The 24,171-nt window shown below is 42.9% G+C and overlaps 2 protein-coding genes across 8 annotated transcripts in view; one reads left to right on the top strand and one right to left on the bottom strand.

Annotated features, from left to right (window-relative positions):
* MANBA (mannosidase beta) overlaps positions 1–18,900 on the top strand; it is a 174,051-nt gene extending 155,151 nt beyond the window's left edge. For 2 of the 6 annotated variants that reach the window (XR_009503239.1, XR_009503233.1), the window contains one exon: positions 1,033–3,023. The gene's annotated coding sequence lies outside the window, so the exon portion shown is untranslated. Of the gene's footprint in view, positions 1–1,032; positions 3,024–4,296; positions 6,501–10,346; positions 10,369–13,572; positions 13,590–17,317 lie in introns of those variants that run through there. The other 4 variants (XR_009503231.1, XR_009503238.1, XR_009503235.1 and 1 more) reach the window with 4 other exon arrangements.
* The window catches only part of NFKB1 (nuclear factor kappa B subunit 1), a 134,637-nt gene that overhangs the window by 8,200 nt on the left and 102,266 nt on the right, over positions 1–24,171 (bottom strand). For both annotated transcript variants that reach the window (XM_059922490.1, XM_059922491.1), the window contains exons 11-19: positions 23,502–23,640; positions 17,382–17,525; positions 16,015–16,104; positions 14,108–14,293; positions 12,791–12,932; positions 8,698–8,812; positions 2,483–2,684; positions 1,867–2,036; positions 1,437–1,539 (exon numbers count right to left, since the gene is read on the bottom strand). In XM_059922490.1, coding sequence (XP_059778473.1) covers positions 1,437–1,539; positions 1,867–2,036; positions 2,483–2,684; positions 8,698–8,812; positions 12,791–12,932; positions 14,108–14,293; positions 16,015–16,104; positions 17,382–17,525; positions 23,502–23,640 — 1,291 coding nt within the window. The remainder of the gene's footprint in view (positions 1–1,436; positions 1,540–1,866; positions 2,037–2,482; positions 2,685–8,697; positions 8,813–12,790; positions 12,933–14,107; positions 14,294–16,014; positions 16,105–17,381; positions 17,526–23,501; positions 23,641–24,171) is intronic.

Genomic DNA, 24,171 nt, shown 5'->3' with positions numbered 1-24,171 from the left:
ATTTCTTAATTATAACCAGTGACTCCCCACACTATTCATACACACTGCAATCATCGTCTCTTGTTCACGGGAACGTCAACTTGACGAAGGAGGAAAGAAAAGGCTGCTGGCTTATTCGGGATGTGATGTCAGAAAAATGTAGTGCTGCCAAAGAAAAGGTTCTTGTATTTTTCTGGCCTCAGTTTTTTTTTTGATTGCTATGTTGGGTCTTCGTTTCTGTGCTAGGGCTTTCTCTAGTTGCGGCAAGCGGGGGCCACTCTTCATCACGGTGCACGGGCCTCTCACTATTGCGGCCTCTCTTGTTGCGGAGCACAGGCTCCAGACGCGCAGGCTCAGTAGTTGTGGCTCACGGGCCTAGTTGCTCCACGGCATGTGGGATCTTCCCAGACCAGGGTGTGAACCCATGTCCCCTGCATTAGCAGGCAGATTCTCAACCACTGCGCCACCAGGGAAGCACCTGGCCTCAGTTTTTTTAGAAGGTATTTAATCTACTCTTTTCTTGAATTTGTGAAGCATTTATTTTCTAAAAAAATTTTAATAACCTCTGAAGTAAATCACATATGCCAGGACAGGCTTGAGATACCAATTCCATTAAACATTTTTTCAGGTTCTAAATACACAAGGCAGTAGAGATTCAAGGATGAGCAGGAATAATTTTTCTATATTTCACAGGATGAGAGGATTGAATTGGAATAACACCTTCAAATCCTTGAGCAAAACAGGGGACAGAAACACAGCAGAGAGAATAGAGTCTGGAAGTTCAGGGTGACAAGGTGTGACTCACAGCTCTGCCCCTTACTGGGGCCCTGGGACCGGGATGCAGAAATCTCTCTAGTCTGTTTCCTTGGCTATGAAATGGGACTAATAATGGGATTTGTCTCAAAGGGTTATTGTGGATTAAGTAAGACTAAATGAGACAGTGCATGCGAAGTGCCTAGCCCAACAGAAGCTAGCGATTTTTAGTGCCTGGCACATGACAACAGTACTCAACACACGGCCCATTTGTTTTTTCCCATTACTTTGGCTTCTCAGGGACCTTTCTTGCAAAAGGAAGTCTTTAAATCATTTCTTATACCAATAAAGTTTTCCTTCTGAGGACTTGTGACATGACCTGAGGTGGATATTGCTCCGAATTCTACAAAGAATTCGATTCAACGTTATGAAGATCTCTTGTTACGGGAGTCAATGAAGACAACCCACATCCAAAACAAACAGGTGACCTGGAGAGGAAAAACTAACCTGTCAGCACGAAGCCCAGGATTACTAGTCCAAACAGTGCCTTTACGGCAGGTGGATGTGATTTGCCAGACAACTTTTATTTCCTTGTGCCTTTCCGCAGCGGGCCTGTGGCTTAAGAAGGTGGCCCGGCTGCTCTATTGAGGCTGGGTTTGCATTCCTGATGACATTTTCCATCACCGACCGCCGGGCTGCCTTACCTGCGGCCTTGAGAAGAGCTGCCAGCCTCGTGGACCCTCTCCCAGCCGCTATGTGCAGGGGTGTAGTTCCATCATAGGTGGTGCTGTCTACATGGGCATCACCCTAAAATCCCCACACACAGAGAAGGGTTAGTCCAAGGTTCTCCCGCCCTTTTGTCCCCGCCTCCCCCTGTCCGCATGACTCCCGGGTCGTATTACCAGCCCTGTTGCTGTTTTGGGCCGGCTCTGCCCTTGAAGAAATCCCCAGTTAGAAATAACCAGGCAAGGGGTGCCGGGAAAGCCTGAGCGGCTATTCTGAAGCGTTGAGTAGATATTACAAAGGTGGAGCGGAATGTAGGGAGATAACCTGTTCGCGACATCATTCTTCGAAAAGATTTCCCCAAATCCCCTTTGGGAACTGAATGCAAGGGCAGGTAAGCGCATCCTTCACCTCCAGGAGCAGGCAGCCAGCCAAGGAGATGTTGTCGTGCTCCACGGCCAGGTGCAGCGCCGTGCGCCCCGACTTCCGCTCCTGAGCGTTGACGTCAGCCCCCGCGGCCATGAGCAGCAGCAGACACGGCAAGCTGTTGCTCACCGTGGCCACGTGAATGGCGTTCAGACCTGCAGCCCAAGCACAGGCATGGTCACGGGGAGGGAAGGCCGTCGGGGGTCAGCACGTCTAGTGCTGACAGAATCTCTCCTCCAGACAGTCTTTACAGGTGCTGTCAGTCAGTTGTTCTGCATGGAAACCCACAGACTCCTTTCACGTTCTCAGGAGACACTGAGAGCATACGAACATTCTCCGAATAAAGGATGCTTTCTACATACCAAGATTGGTGTTTGCTCAGGCCTTTGCTTTTCCCTCCTACTGACTGACTATTCCAAATCATCTTTAAAGGAATTAGCTACAGCCAGCAACGGAAATTTCCATAAGAGATGATGAATTCCAAGTGATTAAGGAAAGCACTTTGGGGTGCCAATCAAATAACACACATTTACCAGAGAGCTACTTTTTGTGTAGAAAGCAGACAGAGAGGGTTATACCACGATGTGTGACTGTCTCTTACCTTCCCCGTTGGGGTGGTTGATAAGTTGTGCTGCCTTCTTGTGCTTGAGTAAAATACTGAGAATTGTATCGTGTCCTTCTTTGGCAGCTAGGTGCAAAACAGAGTTACCCAAGCGGTCCAAAAGGCTCAGGTCGGCCCCGGCCCTCAGCAAGTCCTCCACCACAGCCTCCTGCTTGGTGATCACTGCCAAGTGCAAGGGTGTCTGGGGAGAACAGGCAGGAGATGACACTGGTCAGCGGCATACTCGTAGCCCACAGGCTCATTAGCTGTGACTGCAATAGGTGGAGTCATACGGAGGGGCCATTTCTCATTCCCAGATTAACTGCTCACCTTTGCAAATGCGTTACTCTCTGTTCCACATCATATGCTAATGAAGTATTGGGATGGCCAAAAAGTGCCTTTGGTTTTTAAAGTAAAAATAAAAGACACATTTTTCATTTTCTCCGAGAACTTTATTGAACAACGTATTCACCCTTTTGTTCCACCACCTTCTGCCATTTTTCAGGCAACTGCATAATTCCATCTTCCCAAAACTTTATCTTTTTGAGCAAAGAACTGTTCCAGATGCCTTTTACAGTCTTCCAGGGAACTGAAATTTTTTTCATTAAGAGAATTTTGTAAAGACCGAAATGAAATCTGAAGGCGCAATGTCTGGTGAATACAGCGAATGAATCACAACTTCCCGGCCAAGCTGTAACAGTTTTTGCCTGGTCATCAGAGAAACTTGCGGTCTTGCGTTATCCTGATGGAAGATTATGCGTTTTCTGTTGACTAATTCTGGATGCTTTTCATCAAGTGCTGCTTTCAGTTGGTCTAATTGGAAGCAGTACTTGTTGGAATTAATTGTTTGTTTGGTTTTCCAGAAGGAGCTCATAACAGAGAACTCCCTTCCAATTTCACCACATACACAACATCACCTTCTCTGGATGAAGACCAGCCTTTGGTGTGGTTGGTGGTTGTTCCTTTCGCTTGCCCCACGATCTCTTCCGTTCCACACTATTGTACAGTATCCACTTTTCATCACCTGTCACAATTTGTTTTAAAAATGGAACGTTTTTGTTACGTTTAAGTAGAGAATCGCATGCGGAAATACGGTCAAGAAGGTTTTTTCCCTGCTTAACTTACATGGAACCGAAACATCAAAGTGATTAACATAACCTAGCTGGTGCACATGATTTTCAAAGCTTGATTTGGATATTCTGAGTATGTCGGCTATCTCCATAGTGGTATAACGGTGATTGTTCTCAATTAATGTCTCGATTTGATTGCTATCAACTTCAACTGGTCTACCGGACCACAGAGCATTGTCCAGCGAGAAATCTCCAGCACGAAACTTAGCAAACCACTTTTGACATGTTCAATCAGTCACAGCACCTTCTCCATACACTGCACAAATCTTTTCTTGTGTTTCAGTTGTGTTTTTACCTTTCTTGAAATAATAAAGCATAACAGGCCGAAAATGTTTTCTTTCCATCTTCAATATTAAAACAGCTACACAAAAAAAATCACCAATTTTGATAAGTCTTTTTTTAAATGCATGCTGATATGACAGCTGTCACATACAGTCTAACAAAATTGTTTCAAATGAAGCTAAAGACAACCAAGTGCTACGAGAGCCATCTTACGGAAAAAACCGAACAAACCTTTTGGCCAATCCAATATGTATACTGGACTAACATTTAGTCGTTCAATTATCAAGAATATTTTTTATATTCACAATTCTTAATAGCTTTCTTGTTTCTCACTACAGCCAAATGATTGTTGATATGTTAACTCATCATCTATTAGTAAATTTAGTTTTCTTGAATTTCTAGGAGTCTACCTTCAGCTGAAAAATCATATGTTAACAAATCAAATCAAGGCTATGGTTTTACTGAAGAAGTTTAAATAAACTGCCCAATAGAAACCAGTTAACAAAGGTGCTGTCATTCTATACTGACATGGAAAAAAATGTGCTAAATTAACAACCACTGTTCCGTGGACTGGCTCCAGGAGACCAATCGCTAGAACTCTGCCCCCCCTTTAGAGGATTCTCAGTCATACTAGGACCAAAGAACTACCGCTCACCAAGAGGCCTCGGAGGGACAAACAAGCTGAGCTGCTGACACCTAATAGGTGTGTAAACAGTCCATTGGATTACCCTGCCCACGAAGCAGTACCTCAGTGAATGCAAATGAGATGTTTTGAAAACTGCGTGTTCTCAAAATCAGTAAGACAAACACAATCATGGAAGTATCTTTCAAAGAACTGAGGCCACTGACACAGAACAGCAATGTATTTTTATACAAATCAGTCTATTTCACAGAAGCCTGTGAAATCCAGCCTGTTTAGTGACAATTTGCCTCAACTTTCCTTCTCAGTAAGCAGTTAGTGGCTGTAGCAGTGACAACAGGTGGGCCAACAACATCCTGGCCGGGGCACGGCACGTGTAAACAGGATGAAAGATGCTTGTGCTGACTAAGTCTCATTACAGTGATTTTTTTTTTTTTAATTAATTAATTAATTTTTGGCTGTGTTGGGCTTTGTTGCCGCGTGCAGGCTTTCTTTAGTTGCGGCGAGTGGGGTCTACTCTTCGTTGCGGTGCGCAGGCTTCTCATTGCAGTGGCTTCTCTTGTTGCGGAGCACGGGCTCTAGGTGCACAGGCTCAGTAGTTGTGGCCCACGGGCTTAGTTGCTCCGCGGCATGTCGGATCTTCCCAGACCAGGGCTCGAACCCGTGTCCCCTGCATTGGCAGGTGGATTCTTAACCACTGCGCCACCAGGGAAGCCGCTACAGTGATTTATTTAATATAACAGAAACAGATTTTGTTCCTAAATTTCCACTCTCACCCTTATTTTTTTCATCCCTTAGAACTATATCCTGGCTTGAAATGAATCATGTCCTCAGAACTTTAGACATTATAGCCAAGAGCCTTCCTCTCAAAAAATAAATAAGTAAATAAATGCTGTGTTTATTAATCAGATATGTTATTTGGGGAGATGGGAAAAGGAAAGAGAATGATATTGGAAAAAAGAGCTGAACTCACATTATACCAGAGATTTAAAATTATCTGTAGTTTCAATATAAGTTTCATATCATACAAAATCTCTTACCATGAGTAAAAAAAATTTTTTTTAAGTTTTTTTTTCTATGATCCCATGAAGGTTTTCTATGACGTTTTAGGCTTTAGATCTTAAACCCTGGGATTATATCTTAAACAATTACACAGTGTAGGAATCCAGGAACTTTTCATGCCATGCCTGCTGGCATATGGACTTATGCAGACATTCTGCAGAGCCAAGTACACAAATGCCCCAGCAACCCCACTCCTGTGTGTGTATCTGAGTGACACAAATCCACAAGGGCACGTGGGTGAGACTCTTCACTGAAGTATTGTCTGTGGAGGTAGGAAGAGAGAAGCTGGTTCAGTGTCCACTGTTGGGGAACAGGTACATAACAGGTGGAAGATGTAAACTATGGGATCCTCTTCAGGAGCAGAAACAAGGAACCAGCTGTACACACAGGTGCGTGGATAAATCCCATAAGCAGTGAAGGCAGAAATATAGTGACATGTAGCACAAAGCCACTTATGCAATTAAAAAATACGTGCATGAAGAACTATATGGACACACACAAATGAGTGCATGTAAAACTGATGAAACCCAAATAGGATCTGTGGATTGTATCAATGTCAATTTCCTGGCTTTGATACTGGACTAGAGTTATGCAAGAAGTTACCACTGGGGAAACTGGGTGAAGGGTACATGGGACTCCTGGTCCACTTTTTTTTTTTTGTAACCACCTATGAATCTATAATTGTATTTAAAATTTAAGAAAAAGGTTTATGCAAATCAGGAGCAGTATGTATAATATGTGGACTGTGTGTAAGAATATACTAAAATATGTCTATTTAAAGTATATATTTTTATGTAACCAATACCTGGGAAAATACTTATAAACACAATAGTTATATTTGGGAGTGGGGCTGGGAGACTTGTATGCTGCCAGGGAGGGTAACCCTGATTCTCTAATGTATCTCCTTACGTACTGTTTTAAAAACTATGAATACATATTATATTTATAATAATTAGAAACATTAAACAGTACATGCGTAAAAACCCCACTAATGTTTTACAGGAACATATGCAAATGAAACAGTTGATATCACACACACTGGAGTTGTTGTTTATGTCGTGGGGAGGGAAATGGGAGAGGAAAAGAGGGTTTAAAGGGAACAGGTTTCAGAAATATTTTCAGAAAAATCTTAACCCTATGCACTTGGATTATTTTGAGTGTGTCTTTCTCTAGAGGGTGGGTGGCAGAGAGATTTGATCGTGACAGATGGCCACAGAAATGTACTAAGATTAGTGAAAGGTATTCTGGGAGAATGTTTAAGACAATTGCCAAATAATCCAAATTACTTAGGGAACTGTCTAATTTCCCATCAAGAATAGCTAAGAGAAAACCTTTACAACGGATAAATGAAAGTCTAAATCTTAGTGGGTTTCTAGTTCTCAAATAAAATTTGCCATTGGGTGTGTGTTTAAGACCTAAAAGGCAAACCAGGGGGATCCCGAATCCTTGCCCATCAATGAGAACAATGGTAAGGTGGGGAAAACGGACCTGTATTCTCCTGAGAGTCCCCAAATCAGAAGGCACACAAGTGTCAAAGGTGGTGGTTTGAGAGGTTTTGTCTCCAGCACACTGGAGAGTCTCAATATATGTACCCAAATGATACAGTAAGGAGTTTGGCACATAATAAATCACAACTACTAATATCCTGTTGTGCGGTGTCCTTTGCAGGTCCTATTTATAAACAGAAAAACAAGCAATTCCTTCAATCTGACCTCCAGGCAGTGAAGTTAAGCTGCCTTTGAAAGGAGGACTGAGAAGTGACAACATCCCATTTCTAGTTTTATTTGTACACTTGGGATGGTGAAAAGGAAAAATCAGTCCAAAAGCCTGCGAGAATCAAGCTCTAAGGGCCAAATGACTTTCCAAATACCAGCAACACCCAAAATGGTATGAAAATTTGAAGAAGCTATCCTTTAAATATATATCTAAAATTAGACCTCATCCTAGTTATTTTATGAGTCAGCGAAGAATCCCCAACTCCATTTTTCCTTTGATCTTAAGCATGACAGCCAAAGAAGAAGCCTAATGCCTTACATCCATTACTTTCCCTTATTGGGAAACACCTATCCACAGATAAAAATCTATTGAGAGATACATGTAAACATTTCAGGACTTCTGCTTTGAGAAAATAAAAATGATTCACATCACCTGCTTTAAAAATTGAGAACTGGAACAGGCACCTTTACTGTGTAAATAATTGTGCATGATGGTTGTCTGTATTTTTAGAGTAAGGGATACGCTTGAATCAGGCATCCGAGCATACCACAGAGGCCAAGGAAGACTGGGAAGTCACTTTGGTTCGTGTGAAGGGATGGAGAAAACAGGAAAGCCGAGAAGGGGGCAAGACCAGGAGGCTGTAGAGAAGAGTGATGGGGCCGGGGAAAGGCAGCAGGAAGAGAGAGAGCCCCGGGAGGGAGGAGGGAGGAGGGAGGAGGGAGGAGGGAGGAGGGAGGAGGGAGGAGGGAGGAGGGAGCAGCTCTGGAGAGCGGAACCCTACTCGCCTCCTGCTTGTGCGGTCGCTTACCCAGAGAGGCTGGCCCGGCTCTGCCTGCTCCCTACACCCAGCCTCCAGGCTTTGGTTCTGTCCAACAGTTTGAATCTCCTTTCCTCACCTGAAATCTGCATGTGCCCAACAGGCAGCCTCACTGAGTCTCCAGTCAACTCCCCGATCTGAAATATTTGAAGACCTCTGTAACAGAGGTCCTCAAGCTGTTTTTGAGCCCACCTAATTTCTATGTAAACCTGATTTGGGCAAATCTCTTTGGTGTTCCCTGTTTTCTTCACCTTGAGCTTTCTGTTTTTGAAAGACACTTTTTCCTTCTCTAGCAACCTTTTTACCTTTCTGTATTCTGATTCAGCGCCCTTCATTTGATATGCATGTAACCTAGATGCTGTCAACATGTTCAGCAGACTTCAAAATTCTTGTAAATCACTAGCTTTTCAAACTTAACTTTTTTCCAATTGCATTTTTTTCTTGACAGATGTGACATATTTATCCTATTAACGTGATATGCTGTTAAGAAACACACACACACGCACGCACGCACGCACATACAAACGATGGATTTTTATTCAGTTGTCTCCTTGATATTTCTGCTTACCTGGTAGAGATCATTTCTCATGTTGACAATTTCATCAGAAATCAAGCCAGATGTGACTTCTAGCAGATCTCTCACAAGCTGAGCATGAAGGTGGATGATTGCTAAGTGTAAGACACTGGAACAAAAATATAGTGGCAATAATCAACTAAACTGTTAATGGAAAAAAAAGAAAAAAAGATTCCCAAGGTAGGATTAGACTCGCAGACTGTATCTGGCTCTCATACCTAGTTTTCTTTGGCCCCCAAATGTCTTGAATGTATGAAACATCTTGTATCCAAGGTGGGGATGCTTTATTGCCTACTCATTTCCAGTACCTGCCTGCTCTCTGGTCTCTGGGGGCATTCAGTTTGGACCCCTGAGGTGTAAAGGAACCCGGGCTTCGAGACAGAGAAACCTATGTTCAAATCCCAGCTCTGCCTCTGTGCCATGCACTTTCTCTAACTTTTCCCTGACTTACCCTGACACACAGGTGACGTGTGTAAAATGCCTGCACTAGGATCTGTTCAGAAGAGTGTAGTTATCTCACCTAGCTCTGCCACCTCCGCCCAAATACAGTGTGGTGGCTTTTTAAGATCTTCCTAGATCCCAAGAGGGGAGAATGGAGTCGGGCTCTTAACTATTGGGAGAAGACTCTAGACGCAGACTTCTGAAGGAACAATGTAACTGTATTTCTCCACCGAATTAGTCCCTCTGCCTGGAATGGTTCTGCTCCTCTTCTCTGCCTCAGCGGCACCTGTTTATCCTTCACATGCCAGCGCAAACCTTACATCCTCGGAGAAGACTTCCTCAACTTCCTAGGCAGACCAAGCTGTCTCCCCTCAAGGTTACTGCTTGGTTGAGCGACTGCAGTTTTCTATACATCTCCCTCCCTCTCTGGCCTGTGACCCTCTCAGAGGCTGGTTCCCTCTGGGTCAGCCTTATAGTCCTAGCACACAGTTTAGGCACTGAAATAAGGATGACTGAACAAACTTAGGGCTAACACTAATGAGGCTGAAAACATTGGCAGGTGCCAATCATCACTCCTAGGAACAAATTTTTTTAATTGTTAAAAAAAAGTTATAATTAAACTTAATTGGAAACGACTCAACAATAAAAAGTGGCTACTCTTTGTTTAGAGCTTCTAATACCAGACCACACCAAGCACTTGACATACATTATCTGATTAATCACAACAACAATCTTATGAGGTAGGTGATATTATCCTTATTTTTCAGGTGATGAAAGTGAGACTTACGGGTATAACAGCACTCAATCCAGGTCATATATTAAGTCCAGGACTGTCTTGCCCCAAAGCCATCTCTTAATCCCTTAAGCTCTCCTGCTTCAGGGGCACATGGGCACCGCTCTGTAGAGTTGCAGATGAACATCTAGGAGGACGAATCCTCCAGAGTATGGACAGATTATGATGCAGAGCACTCTAGGAATCCCAGGGTGGCAGTACACACGGGATTTGAGGCACAGGCTGGATTTTCTCTAAAGATATTAGGTGTCATTTTATTCAGGCCACCTTCTTGGAAATAGCAAGTGTATATTACTTGGGATTAACATTGACTCAGGAGAGCCTGAAAAACTAAACTGTGACTTCATTATTTGAGAGCTATTTTTAAATGAATGATTTCAGGGTTTCAGTACTGTCTTTTGAACCGTAGGGCTGGAAGAAGACTGCTGAAAAGGGCCCAAAGTCTGACGCAGACATGATGCACATATACCAAGAAAAAGGTCGTACTTCAAAAACTGCCTAAAAATTTCCATGTGCAGCTCAGCATTTTGTAGCAGAAGTACATTCCCCCTCCCCCATAAGTTTTCACACCCTCATGGGAATTTCCCCAGTACCAGAAGCTTTTATTATTTTTTTCTTCATTGTATTTTCTGTGATGACTAACGGCCACAGGATTCAGATTATTAGCCGAATATGATAAACTCAGTGAAAACAAGGGTCTGAGCTGTGAAGGCCGAAAGCTATCCCTTGTCTATATTCTTATGAGGACTCCTCTTTGGTCTCCCCAAGTCTCACCCCTCTGGTCTCCAGCTGCGACAAGCCCCGTGGGCCTGCTTGTGGGAGGATGTCTGGGGTCCAGGGAGGGGACTCTAAGGATTCATTTCCTGCTTGGGCAGCGAAGCCACCTCCCCAGCCTCTCCACATACATCCAGGTCCCTGCACACGTCTATACGTTCCCCTCAGTGCCCTCACCTGAACGCACGTGCCTGTACCCCCTCCACAGTCCTCCCGTCGAACACCAGCAGGTCCCTACACACGTCTATACGTTCCCCTCAGTGCCCTCACCTGAACGCACGTGCCTGTACCCCCTCCACAGTCCTCCCGTCGAACACCAGCAGGTCCCTACACACGTCTATACGTTCCCCTCAGTGCCCTCACCTGAACGCACGTGCCTGTGTCCCCTTCCACAGTCCTCCCTTCGAACACCAGCAGGTCCCTACACACGTCTATACGTTCCCCTCAGTGCCCTCACCTGAACGCACGTGCCTGTGTCCCCTTCCACAGTCCTCCCTTCGAACACCAGCAGGTCCCTACACACGTCTATACCTTCCCCTCAGTGCCCTCACCTGAATGCACGTGCCTGTGTCCCCTTCCACAGTCCTCCCGTCGAGCACCAGCAGTCCCTTCCTAACTTACCTATGCTTGTCTTTCTCAGGCTCATCAGCAGGCCGCTAAAAATGTCACCTGAAATGCTACTGTCCTGTCTTGGTTAACTGCTTTCTCTTGTGGTTATATGCTATTGAATGCTAAATGGATTATTTAACCCTGTAAAAAACATTCTGCTGTTCATGACATTACACAAAGAAGGCTGTACCGGTTCCTCTCATACTGTATTAACAAGGCCAGTGGTTACACCACATCCTTGGTTAAGCTGCAAGGAATGAGAACAAAGGTCTCTGTCTGAAACCCTGAGGTTGGCACTTTCCTAAAGCATTTGGTTCAGTGTTTAAACTGAGGTTTAAAACAGAGTGCCCAAGAGCTCTTCCACAGAGAAGGATTTCTCATTGCTGACACTATTTTGGGAAGGTTTTAGATAAAGCACTTGACTTGGATTTGAGGGCTGCTGTCACTCGTTATTTTTATAGGCTTTTGAGATCATTTTAGAAGTCTCAATGAAAGGACTAGGAGAACCGTTTTTAGAAAGAAGCCAGGTGTCTTTGCAAATACAAGCTCAGTAACAGCAGGAATGGGAAGCACGGTGCTTGGAATGTTAGACTCCCACACAATGTGGGTTAGAACAGTCACAAGAGTCTGATTCAGTCGCAGACTGGTGACCGTTAATAGAGGCAGTAGAAGAGGAACCAGTAACTGGGAGAGCATGACAACGGCCTCCTAATTATTTTGTTGCTGCTGTTGTGCTGTCTCTATTGGGCTTTTCCTTGAGAATATTATTATTACAAATATGCAGTGGGGATAACAAGCGCTTTAGGGATTTGGTAAGACCAAATTTTATTATATTATTCCAATAAATAAAGCAAATATTACTATTGCAATAAACAAGTGTTTATTAAGTATGATTCTAAATCATAGTCCAACAAATAAAGCAGGGCTTTTCAAAAAGTACTATTCCCTATACACACTACCAAATGTAAAACAGATAGCTAGTGGGAAGCAGCCGCATAGCACAGGGAGATCAGCTCCGTGATTTGTGACTACCTACAGGAGTGGGATAGGGAGGGCGGGAGGGAGGCTCAAGAGGCAGGGGATATGGGGGTATATGTATATGTACAGCTGATTCAATTTTCTATAAAGCAGAAACTAACACACCATTGTAAAGCAGTTATACTCCAGTAAAGATGTTAAAAAAAAAAAAAAAGTACCATTCCCCACACCCATCTTAGTTTTCGTGCCCAGAGTGCTGTGCTCTTAGATGAGCATTCTGGCTATTTTAGAGCCCAGGAGGTGAGAGCCACAGGACAGGAGAAGGAGACTGTGCCAGTCAACCTTACTGACACATTATTTTCCTTGAGAGAGTGTTTCAGTTGCAGGACCCAGTAACTTTGATCAGCTCTTCTCACTTCTAGCCAGCGTGCATACACTACTCATCTCTCTTCGCCCCTTTACAACAACCCTTGTTGCGAAGCCCTGACTCACCTGTCCCCGCTCTCGTCCTGCGCCGCAGTGAGGTGGCGCTGGGCGGCCAGCAGCGCCCTCACGTCTCCTGTCACCGCGTAGTCAAAAAGGGCGTTCGCGTGCTGCTTCGCAAGCTGCATGGCCTTCTCCAGGAAGAGGTCATCTGCAAGGCAATGGATCCCAATCACAGCTGAGTTTCCCATACCTGCTCTGCAGGAATGCCATGCTTGAGGCCAAGACCCTCGGCATCAGTGTTCTGATACCCTGAGACACGTCGACCTAGTGGAAGATGCTCCTTTCGGTGCTTCTGGGTTGTGTTCACTAGAAAAAGCACAGCTGGACATTGGCTCACTGACAAACACAGAGGCTGATCTCCAAAAAATCTGTCTACAGTTTGTTCGGGGAAAAGAAATTCAGAAGTTTCTGTTATCTTAAGGGGAACAATCAATCTCCAAATAACGTTAACTGGGTTTTGCCATAATTGTAAATAATCTCTTGGTGAAATAATCCTTCATGGGAGTCTTGAACGACTCTCTTGTTAGGCAAAAAGTGTCACAAATCAGTCTCTGCCACAGAGATACACACTCTCCGAGAGCCATTGGTGTTTTTGTAAACTTTGCTTCCTGAAGGTCAACGGGAGGAAAATTGTGGCTTGCAGGTCAAATCCTGTGCGTGGCCTGTTTTTATACGGCCCCCTAGCTAAGCATGGTTTGTACATTTTTGAAGGGGTGTTAAAAAAAGAATATGCAATAGAAACCATATGTAGCCCCCAACTCTACATATTTACTATCTTTCTCTTACAGAAAAAGTCTTCCAGGCATAATCTAGGATGACCTAGACTCATGACACATACTCTAATGGGTTCTGGTTCCAAATATGCACTGTCCCTCCTAATCCTAATTCTTCAAAGAAGGCATCAGGATAAAGGGAAAAGTCCTTATTTTCAGGTGAAATTCCACTTCAGTATGACAGTCGAGAGAAGGGAGACTGTCAAAGTTATGCAAACTGCTCTCTCTTATCTGTGGTGGAAGTGATTTAGATTATCTCTCGTGATACCCTAAAACTGCATGACGATGACTGGAGACGCATACGTAAATTTCTGTACTTTATATTCAAAGATAACCCTGGGAAAATGGAAATCCCAGTGTGAATAACATAACCTGGCACATGCTTTTCAAAAGGCACACAGGGCTCTGAAGAGCACGCTGAACCAGACGTTGATGTACCGTCTTTAGATCAACAGAAAATAAGCCTGTCTTCCGGAAATAGGTTGTCCACCTAGAACCGACCCACCCCCTCACCGAGCAGTACAGTGCAGTCCCCCGCGTGCTCGCTCACCCTGGGAACTGCGGTCCTCCTCCTCCACTCCTACCGAGTACGCCGGATCGGCCGCGTCGCCCCGCTGGCAGGACTCTTTATCCTGCTCGGTGCTCTCTGCTGCCTGCCCAGAGAGATTTACGGCCTCTCTGTCATCACTCTTGTCACAACCTTCAGGGTCATTTTTAGATGGGGTGTCTATGGTTCCTAAGATAAAAGCAAAAATTCAGCTTTTTTCCCTCAGTAAAATCTATTAATTAAGTTATAATTCACTGTTTCGGCAAAGGTCAGATAAAGGTAGGAGGCAGGTTTACTGCAAAGGGAAAAGAAAAACAACAATTTAAAATTCCTTTTAAAATGGTCATAAGTAACACGTTTTGGAGCTATTTTAAAGTCACTTTCAAAAAACGTTTTTTAAATTGAGGTATAACATTGTAATAATTTCAGGTGTACCATATGATGACTCAGAACTTGTCCACACTGCAAAATGATCACCACAATAAGTCTAGTTAACACCCATCAGCATATATAGTTGCAAATTCTTTTTTCTTGTGATGAGAACTTATTTAAAACCTTAAAAAAAATTTTTTTTTTTACATTTCTAAAAATGTACACCTCATTCTGTTTATCTGTAAAGGAGAAAAATGAAATAAAGCTCTTCTAGGAATTGCGAGGAAGTGGAATTTTTAAAGTTCTTGAAAACAGAGCAGCTAATTTTTTCCCTAATGCTCAAGCAGGTTGTGAAGATGTGATCTCAATTCACATTCTCTGCTGTGGGAGCTATCCAGTGCACTGTTTCCGATCACACTCTTTCAGGTCCTGCTATGCTATCTGACAGCTACTACGAGAACACCGAGATTTTACAGGCAGACCTGGTTCAGATCCTGGTTCTGCCACTAACAGATATGTACCTTCAGTGAGTGAATGATCATTTCTGAACCTTGGTGCGCTCTGTCTGTAAAATGAAGATACTAATATTTTCCTTACAGAGGAATCATAAAGATTACAGTTAAAACATGTAAAAGCACCTGACGTAAAACAGTTGTTGAATACGTGAGAAGACCTTGTATTATTTCTTCAATGAGTACACTAAAATGGACATGTAATAGAAGTATGAACACATGATGTGACAACTGCTAATTAGGGGATACATTTTTTTTTTGTAAATTTATTTATTTTATTTATTTATTTTTGGCTACGTTGGGTCTTTGTTGCTGTGCGCGGGCTTTCTCTAGTTGTGGCGAGCAGGGGCTACTCATTGCGGTGCGTGGGCTTCTCGTTGTGGTGGCTTCTCTTGTTGCGGAGAACGGGCTCTAGGCACGTGGGCTTCAGTAGTCGTGGCACGTGGGTTCAGTAGTTGTGGCTCATGGGCTCTAGAGCGCAGGCTCAGTAGTTGTGGCGCATGGGCTTAGCTGCTCCGCGGCCTGTGGGATCTTCCCGGGCCAGGGCTTGAACCCGTGTCCCCTGCATTGGCAGGCGATTCTTAACCACTGCGCCACCAGGGAAGCCCCCAGGAGATACATTTGATGAGAAAAGACCATCCCTATAAAACTCTAAGTGTCTTCAAAAGTGTAGTATTTGAGGGAAAAGAGAGAGAACAGCTAAGTTTGGTGACTTTTTTAAGTTTGCATAGTCAAGTCTCTCTATATCCCTATTTAATGTTCTTTTCTTTCTCTGTTCATGCCACGTACAAAGTAAATGTATAAATTTAAATATAGTATCAGGAATAGAATCTGTACTCTCCACAGGAAATAATAATTTTTTGGAAAAGAAGTATCTTCTTAATTTATTGGCATTCATCAATTTTTTTCAAGATAATGTTGTGGTGAGTAATGATTTAAAAAAAAAACTTTTTGGCTTTAATGAATTTTTAAATCATTTTTTTTGTTCTTTTCTCAGTACTAAAAAAAAAGAAAAGTGTTACTTACCATGCTTCATCCCAGCATTAGATTTAGCGGTTCCAGGGTGGAAGGTGATTCCACCATATGTAGGAAATCCATAGTGCGGGAAGCCATACCCTGAAATGGCAAGCAAAACAAATGAAACCTCCTGATGCTTTTTTAAATAAAAAGAAACTCAGCAAACGTTAGTGTTCTCCCTCTGGTGAGAACAGGCTTTGGTGTGCCCAACATGGTCCTTCTGTTGAGACTTAGTAACGAGGCACATCACTGGGGGGTCCTGGGACGATCAGAATTTGACTCTGGCAAGGTTGCATTTTTGGCAACCCAGGCAGAGCCCAGGCTCTGGGCAGCACGGAGGAGCTCATGCTGGAGAAAGTCTCCCACTCCTGCACGGAGGGGAGAGGCTAACGGTGAGTGGCTGCCACCCAGACTCAGACTTGCTGACACAGAAGACAGTAAAGTGACCCCTGGAGGGAAAAACTGAACCAAACAAAATACAGAAACATATACTGGCTCAAGAGAAACATGCCCCCGCCGGTCACTCTTATGCGTTTCTGCTGGAAGCACAAGCTGGTAAAACTCTGGGAAGCAGCGAGTGTTAGTTGTCATGCTCTCTGACACAGTAATTTCACTTCAAAGAATCTAATTTACAAAAATTATCTGGAATAAAAGAAAAGCAATGTGGATAGAGGAGTTCACTGCAACATTTTAGATAAGAAACAGGAAACAATCTTCAAGTAAGTTATACTACAGTTTGTTCACTTGATGAATTACTACAAGTCATTAAAATGATGCTTAAAAATGATGCTTATGTAAAATTTCTATTACCATGGGGAAATGCTTATGTTAAACCATTAGGAAAAAGCAGCATACATGACTCTATACACAATCATGATAATAAATAGGTCATACGGGTAAATGGATTAAAACACTATGCAAAATGAGGATCACAGCTGTGCTTGGAGAAATGTATAAATATGTATTATAATGTATGTACTTGCCAAAAAACAATAGCTAATCTTTGATGGCAGGATTTTATGTATCTACAACATAGCGCAAATATAGTATGAAACCTTTCCAATGTTTCCAAAGAATACCAAGACAACTGTACCAAAAAAAAAAAAAAAAAGGAGGGGGGAATATACCAAAATGTTAAGAGGTATCCTTTGGGTAACTGGCCTTCGTGACTTTTTTCCTTCTTACAGTTTTTGGTATTAATCTATCCACATGTTATAAGATGAACATGCATTTCTTTGGAAAAAAGTTTGCTGGGAAATTTTAAGTAATGTAATATATCATGTTCAATAATGTCACAACACTCAACCCACAGACAAGGAAATCTAGGAGAAGAAAATATGCCCTTTCAGATGTGAAAGAACAGGCTTGGTTCGTACCTGGGCCGGTACTTCCAGCGCCGCCGCCTCCACCGCTGCTGCCGAACATGCCTCCACCTCCAGCTCCCGCCCCACTGCCGCCACCGAAACTATCCGAGAAATTGGGCATGAGCTTCTGCCGTTTCCTCTGCACTTCCTCTTTATCTGTATTTAAAGGAAGAGAAACCAGAGGAGAAAAGATTGATTCAGCTCCACTACTAGCCACAGAAAGAATACTGATTCTGATGGTATTTTTAAACATCTTAAAGGGAAATAGAAAGCACCCAAGGAGGAAGAGATGCCAAATGTCAAGAAGCATTATATTTATTCCAATGAGCACGAAGACCAAGAACCAGCCTCAGAGGGACCACAGAACAGTACACACCCAAATTCTCTCTGCAATTGTTTCTTAAGTCCCCCATGTCATTCAAGTTAGTGAGAGACTAGACTGCCCATCAAAGATGAAGAGACTGAAAATACTGAATGAAAACAACATTACTGAGCATTTTCACTTGGTCATACAAAACAACTGTTACTAATCAGCTAACATTTATTATGCGTCTACAACGACCTAAGTGCTGAGGATAAAGAGAAGTATAACATCATATCTTTGCTGTCAAGAACCCTCCAATATAATTTTAAGGTTCTGGGGGAAAGACTTAAAGACAAAGCACTATAATGCTATATATGTTAAATTCATGGTGCCAGCTAGGGTTCCAGGAGTTCAAGGAAGGACTTCTAGGGAGTCTCTGTGGGCTGGAAAATTCAGGAAAAGGCTTCCCAGAATCAACTCTGTATCAGGAGAGGACAAAGGGAGGATGCTGTGGGAAGGGGATGTAGAGGGAAAGTAACAAAGGAGCCAATGTGCACAGCATGCTTATGAGAACAGCAGTGGGTCAGCTTAGCTGAAGGGAAAGTTTAGTATGAGGAATTCTTGAGAAATGGGGCTGACTGGGACCAAACTGGCAAGCACCTGGATTATGAACCTAAGGGATTTAATTTACAGGCAGGAGAGCCATGGAATGTTTTTGAACTGGGGAATGCCATGTACATGGTGGTATTTTAGAAAGATTCATCTGTCACTGGTGCACAGGATAAAATAAAGAGTCAAAGTGAGAGGCGGAGACAGTGCAGACATAAGGTGTTGGAGGCTGTTCCTTGGTGGTCACCACAATAATAAAAATGCGTGCATCCCAGAAAGACAATAAAAGATCGATCTGCAGTCATTGGTAACTCATGAGATATGAGGCTACAAGTCTAAGACCACTACTTGACTAAAATACAGTGATGCCCTCTGAGATTTTCGATTGGCCAAGTCTAGATACTATTTAGACTTTCCCCCCTCACTCCCCATGTGGTTGCTCTGTTTTTCTTTTGCTTCTCACCAGCCCCACTGCCCCTCTGAGTTCTGCCAGTGACTTTGTGGTCTATTGTTCCTTTCTTGTTTCTTCTTTCTGTTTCCCTTTCTCTCCCTTCTCTGATTTTCCCACCCTATATATTTTTTCTCCCTTCTCTCTTCTGAAATAAAGCACTGAAAGAAGTTTTTGGTTTTTGTTTAAATTAAATCAACAGTCAATATGGTGTTCTTTTTTTCAATCAGCAGCCCAATACTTGACAACTGGCCTATTTCTGATTCTTCACGTCAGTTCTGGTCACTGTTTATGTTCAGAAAGATCTTCACTTATTTCTAATTCTGTCGTTGTTTCAGTCATCTCAGGGCTAGAAAGAATGCTGTTGTGTACTGATTATCTCGTGATCATCTAAGTGCAGTTTGAAGTAGGGTAGCAAAGTACCCTTAAAAAATAATCTTTTAAAAACGGATCCTGTCCAGACTCGCTAGGAAGAAAAAAGCCAGCATGGGTCAACTCTGAAGAAAACATGCTTCCACCAGAAAGGGGTGACCTCGAAGTGGAGAAACTTGAGCAATTTCCTTATCAAAGGTTTTGGACAGATTTATAAAGTTTCTCCATCAGTTGTATCATAACTAAGTCACAATTATTACTCATCCTATAAACTGTTCATCTCACATGGGATATTAGTTCATCAGAAATATGAAATACAAGAGCAAGGCGGACAACATGTTCATCTTCAGAAATAAATGTTATCTACTGACACGCTTTCTAGCAAAGAGATCATTTGGTATTTGCTATGTACTCCTTTTGACTTATAAAACAGGGACATTCACTGGTTATATTTCATTGTAAAATGGGAATTTTTAAGACTCAATTTAAAAAATATTAACTATCCTACAGCCATTAAGATGTTAATGACAAGAAACTGATATAGAAAATTCCATGTGACAAGCTTTTTTTTTTTTTTTAAATAGAAGAACCTGCAGTCTGAATTTCCATGGAATTGAACATGGGGATTCTCACACTGGGTTTACTTACCCTTGTGGTCTGCTTTTGACAGTGGACCATGTGATGTACTATGAAACATCAACCTATTCTAAAAGGGACCTAAGTGGCCACTCACTACAAGTCCTCCTTTTACAGAAGAGGAAACCGAAGCTAGGATGTTGAGGGACTTGTACGAGGTCAAGGCCGAGTGAAGATCAGATACAAGGTCTAACGAGCATTCCATTATATTAGGGCACCATTTTGGGGGAAACACTCCAACGTATCTTTGCTTCCTTTAATAACTGATGATTTAAGATAACAGCTTAGTTCACAAATGTTGATAAAGCTTTTAGCCTCTACCACCTTATGCTGTGCACGTGCCTTAAAAGTACCTCATTCTCACTTTCTGGGTTGTAGTTTGCCAGTAAAGACGCCTGCATTTATCCTGACCATACCTTTCATAATTTAAAGATTATGATTCGGTTTCTTCCTAATCTCCATCTTTTCAGACTGAAAAGTCATTATGGTCTTTCTTTGCTTTTGTATAACAGTTCCTCAACTATCTTCTTCCCTTGCCAACCATCCCTCTCCTGATTATTTTGATTGTCTCCCTGGACCCAACCATCTCCATGACGTTTTCATGAGACACAACATCAATGACCATAAAGGACGCAGAGTTCAGGGCTGCATGATTCTGTACAACAAGAGGAATATGATGTATTTCTTTGTCTAATGTCTTAATTGGTGGCACCCAACAAGTAACTAGTCTTTCGGGTGAGGATGGCAACTTGGTCGGTCAAACAATAACTTAGCTCTCAGATATTTAACAAGCATCTACTATGTGACATACATTGTTCCAGATGTAGCAATAAATATGAAAGACCAAATCTGTGACCTAAAGAACACAGGTAGGAAGAAGACAACAGACACATAAATTAATAGGTAAGATAATTTTACATATTGATAAAAATAAGTGAAGAATATAAAATGAGGCAGTGAGTTTGGGAGTGACTGCAGGGGCTGGGGGCAGTGGAAGGTATATTCAATGACTTCTGAGAAATGAGCACAGTGATTCCTTGGGTTGTATAGTTTAGATTCATCTTCACATAGTTACTCTGATGCTAAATGGCCTGCTACTTTTCTGGCCAGTCACACATGCCTGGTGTGATCATTTTTCCTTGTGACTATTTCAACTTGGGATTTTATAATCCAGAAGGTTCTCTAGACTAAGGTGATTTTTTATCTTCAATAAAATTGTTCTAATCTCACAACAACTCAACCACAATACATGCTGGCCATTCTTTCTGTGGAGCTCAACTACAAACTCTTATTTTTCCAGATGGTTTTCTACATTGTTCTTATAGATGGAGCTTTTAGTCAATGCTAACCTGGAAGGTAAGTGCCTGACACATAAAGGTGAGATTTTGAACTTTCAGGAAACCCCATTCTCTAACTCCAGCCCCGGATAGCTCCTACCATAAGAGGGTAGCAATGAAAGTAATAGTCTGAACTTGCCCCTGCTGTATCTGACTCTTTTCAGGCACAGATACCACTGGGAAAGGGACACAGGCAGCCTAGAAACCAAGCTCAGCTTTGAGGATTTCTAGGCTTACACATGTGTAGGTAATCTGGGTTTCCTTTTTTTATCTGATTCTCTGTGTTAGAAAAATTGACATTATTTTGAACACACATTTTAGGAGAAGAAATCTTTTTTTTTTTCCCCCTCAGAAAGTCCAAAAAAATTTTGCTCTCTTTCTCTTCTGGGTCTACTTTTAAAGAAGGGTGCTTAATCCAAAGCAGTGATTTTCAAACTTCACGCCGACGGCCCATTCGGAAGCCCTCAGGCAGTTCCTGGGCAGGGAGGGAAGTGAGGAGAGGTGAGGCTCCTTCCTGGAGGAGCCAAGAGGGCGGGGCTCGCCACCTCCACATCGAGCCTCTCAGGTTTATATACTGGGATTTCGCACGAAATGCCATGTGGAGAGAAAAGAAAGCCTCCTCTGCTGACGGTGTTTCCAAACCACCAGTAACGGAATGCACTGTACATCTGACCCATCAGTGGAGGGGCCACAAGCTCAGAAAAGAAACAAGAACTCACGGAACCATTTTCTAAATGCTGCTGCCACAACGTGAATTCTAGGAAAAGAAAGCCCTCCTCAAAGATCCCCCATCACATGTCGCTATCACAGGATTAGCAGCCGTGTGGACCGTTGCTGCGGCACCTTTGTGGGTTCCAGCCTCGGCCAGGACCTGGGTGCCCTGTACCTCCCCAGTCTCACTTCCCTCTAGTCCAGGGGTTTCTAATTATGTTTGTGCCACGGCCTCTTTTGCAGTCTAGTGAAGTCTATGGATCTCTTCTTAGAATCACAGTTTTTAGTATGTAAAATGCAAAACAGGATTACAGAAAAACCTGATTGTTTCAAAGTACACTTCTAGCCATGGAGCCCCAGGGGTGAGTGGACTCCAGGTTAACAAATAACCTCTGAGGCCTGTCACCCTCATTCCGAGAGGATTCTCCGTGTGAACTTCCCACCCCGCCCTCCCTTGAGTTCCAGTCCTGCCTTTGGAATGGCCCGTTAGGAACCTGCCAGAGGAACCTAAAATGCAGCATGTTTTAAACTGAACCCTGTCTTCGCCCACCCACATCTGCTTCTGCTCCCGTGACTCTTCATCAGTTCAACCACATCACAGCCTGCCCAGGCTGGGATTCCTAGAACCGTCTAGGCCTCCTGATTCTCTCTTTTCACCCGCTACGCCAACCAGCACCTGGGTCCTCTTGACACCATCCCTGCACTGCCTCCTGAATCCACCTTCTCCTTTCACTCCACTGCACTAAGACCCTCACTAACTTCACCATTTCTCACTTGGATTCTTGCATTCTTCTTCTGACTCATTGTCTGCTGCCCAGATAGTCTCTTCAGTGTCTACAGAGAGAGGTCAGAGGCATCATTCCAAATCCAAACTGGCCTGGTCATTCCCCTTTCCAGAATCAATGCAAAATTCTCTAGGTGCCAATCACACAGCACCACAGAGCCTGGCCCCGGCCTCCTCGCCTGCTGTGGCCTTTGGGAGTGCACCTCAGTGCCCATAATGCTCACTTTTCTCTGAGTAAACGCTAACTGTTTTAGCTCCTCACGTTTCCTAAGTCGAGGAAACCCTTTCCTTCTCTGTTGCACACTCAACTACTGAAATACATCCCCAATTTTCAGGACCTTGAAGAAGCCTTCTTCTTGGTGGCTTCTTCAGAATCTAGGGTTCGTTCTCCTTGCATTCTTCTACGTTTTTGTGGATGCCTCACTTTTGGAACTTACCAAAGTAATAATTCGCATTATAACAATTTAAGGAGACTTATGATCTCCCCTTCTCGGTGTGTCCTTTGTGAGGAAGAGAATGCCGCCTTACTCATTTTTATAGCTCTGCACTGCATGGTGGCTGGGTCTTCCGTTCAGCTGCCTGAGGCCAGTTGACAGAGTGGCTGATTCTCCTACAACAAGCCTTAGCTTTTCATCTCAACTACCTGCACCCTGAGGTAGTCAATCAATGACAGATTCTCAAATTCAAAGAGAAATTTTCAAATGTCTAAATCTCATATAAAACTCAATGGAAATAACATTATTTTAAAAGGCTATAGACTTAATTCTATGACCCCAAAATCATATATTACTTCTTTCTTCTCTAAAAAGAAGCACCATGGACCCAGAAACCAGTTACTAGGAAGCTGTTCAAAGGAGGAGACTACCTGATCTTTTCTAATCAGACCATCCTCTTGTTGGAACAAGCACAAGTGTTTAAACAACCAAGTTACCTTTAATTTCAGGATAGTAGAGAAAAGGTTTTGGTTCACTGGTTTCCAAATCAGATTTCCTCCGAAGCTGGACGAACACAGAGGCTGGTTTTGTAATGTTGATATCTTTATACTTTGGAGTTTTGAAGACGATGGCAAACTGCAGGATACAAAGATCCAAATGTTGGAGTAGGACTACATTTCTTTTCCAGCAACGCTACTCATTAAACACATTCTTTATGCCCAATGTTTAGACACAAGGTACTAAAAAATATACAACACCTTAGAGAAACTTACAACCTTAGAATTCTATACCCATACATTTTAATTAAATTGCCAATGTGAAAATGAAGTATAAGATTATGCCAATGTATTGCAAAACTTCATTAGTTCACTTTTCTAAAATTTCAAATGCCTTTCAGTATAAATAATCACGTGAATAAAATACGTTGCATACATCTTCTCCTTTTCCAAAGTAGCCTTAAAAGCCTCCAAGATTATTTACAGCAATATCAGAAAGGCTAGTCGTGGAAAGAGAAAGTGAGGAAGGTGGTACTACTACCAGCCTGCCGGCCAGCCAATGAAGACAAAAAACTAAACCCTGTAAGACAGACATCATGACAGGGCCAGTGTGTTGTGAGGTGAGGATGGCCAAGGCTCTAGGCATACACAGGGCATTCTGTAGCACCCA

The sequence above is a fragment of the Balaenoptera ricei genome, chromosome 5 (genome assembly GCF_028023285.1).
Source record: "Balaenoptera ricei isolate mBalRic1 chromosome 5, mBalRic1.hap2, whole genome shotgun sequence".
Taxonomy (NCBI): domain Eukaryota; kingdom Metazoa; phylum Chordata; class Mammalia; order Artiodactyla; family Balaenopteridae; genus Balaenoptera; species Balaenoptera ricei.
The sequence above is the reverse complement of the archived record's forward strand: the minus strand, read 5'-3'. Positions and strand labels throughout refer to the sequence as shown.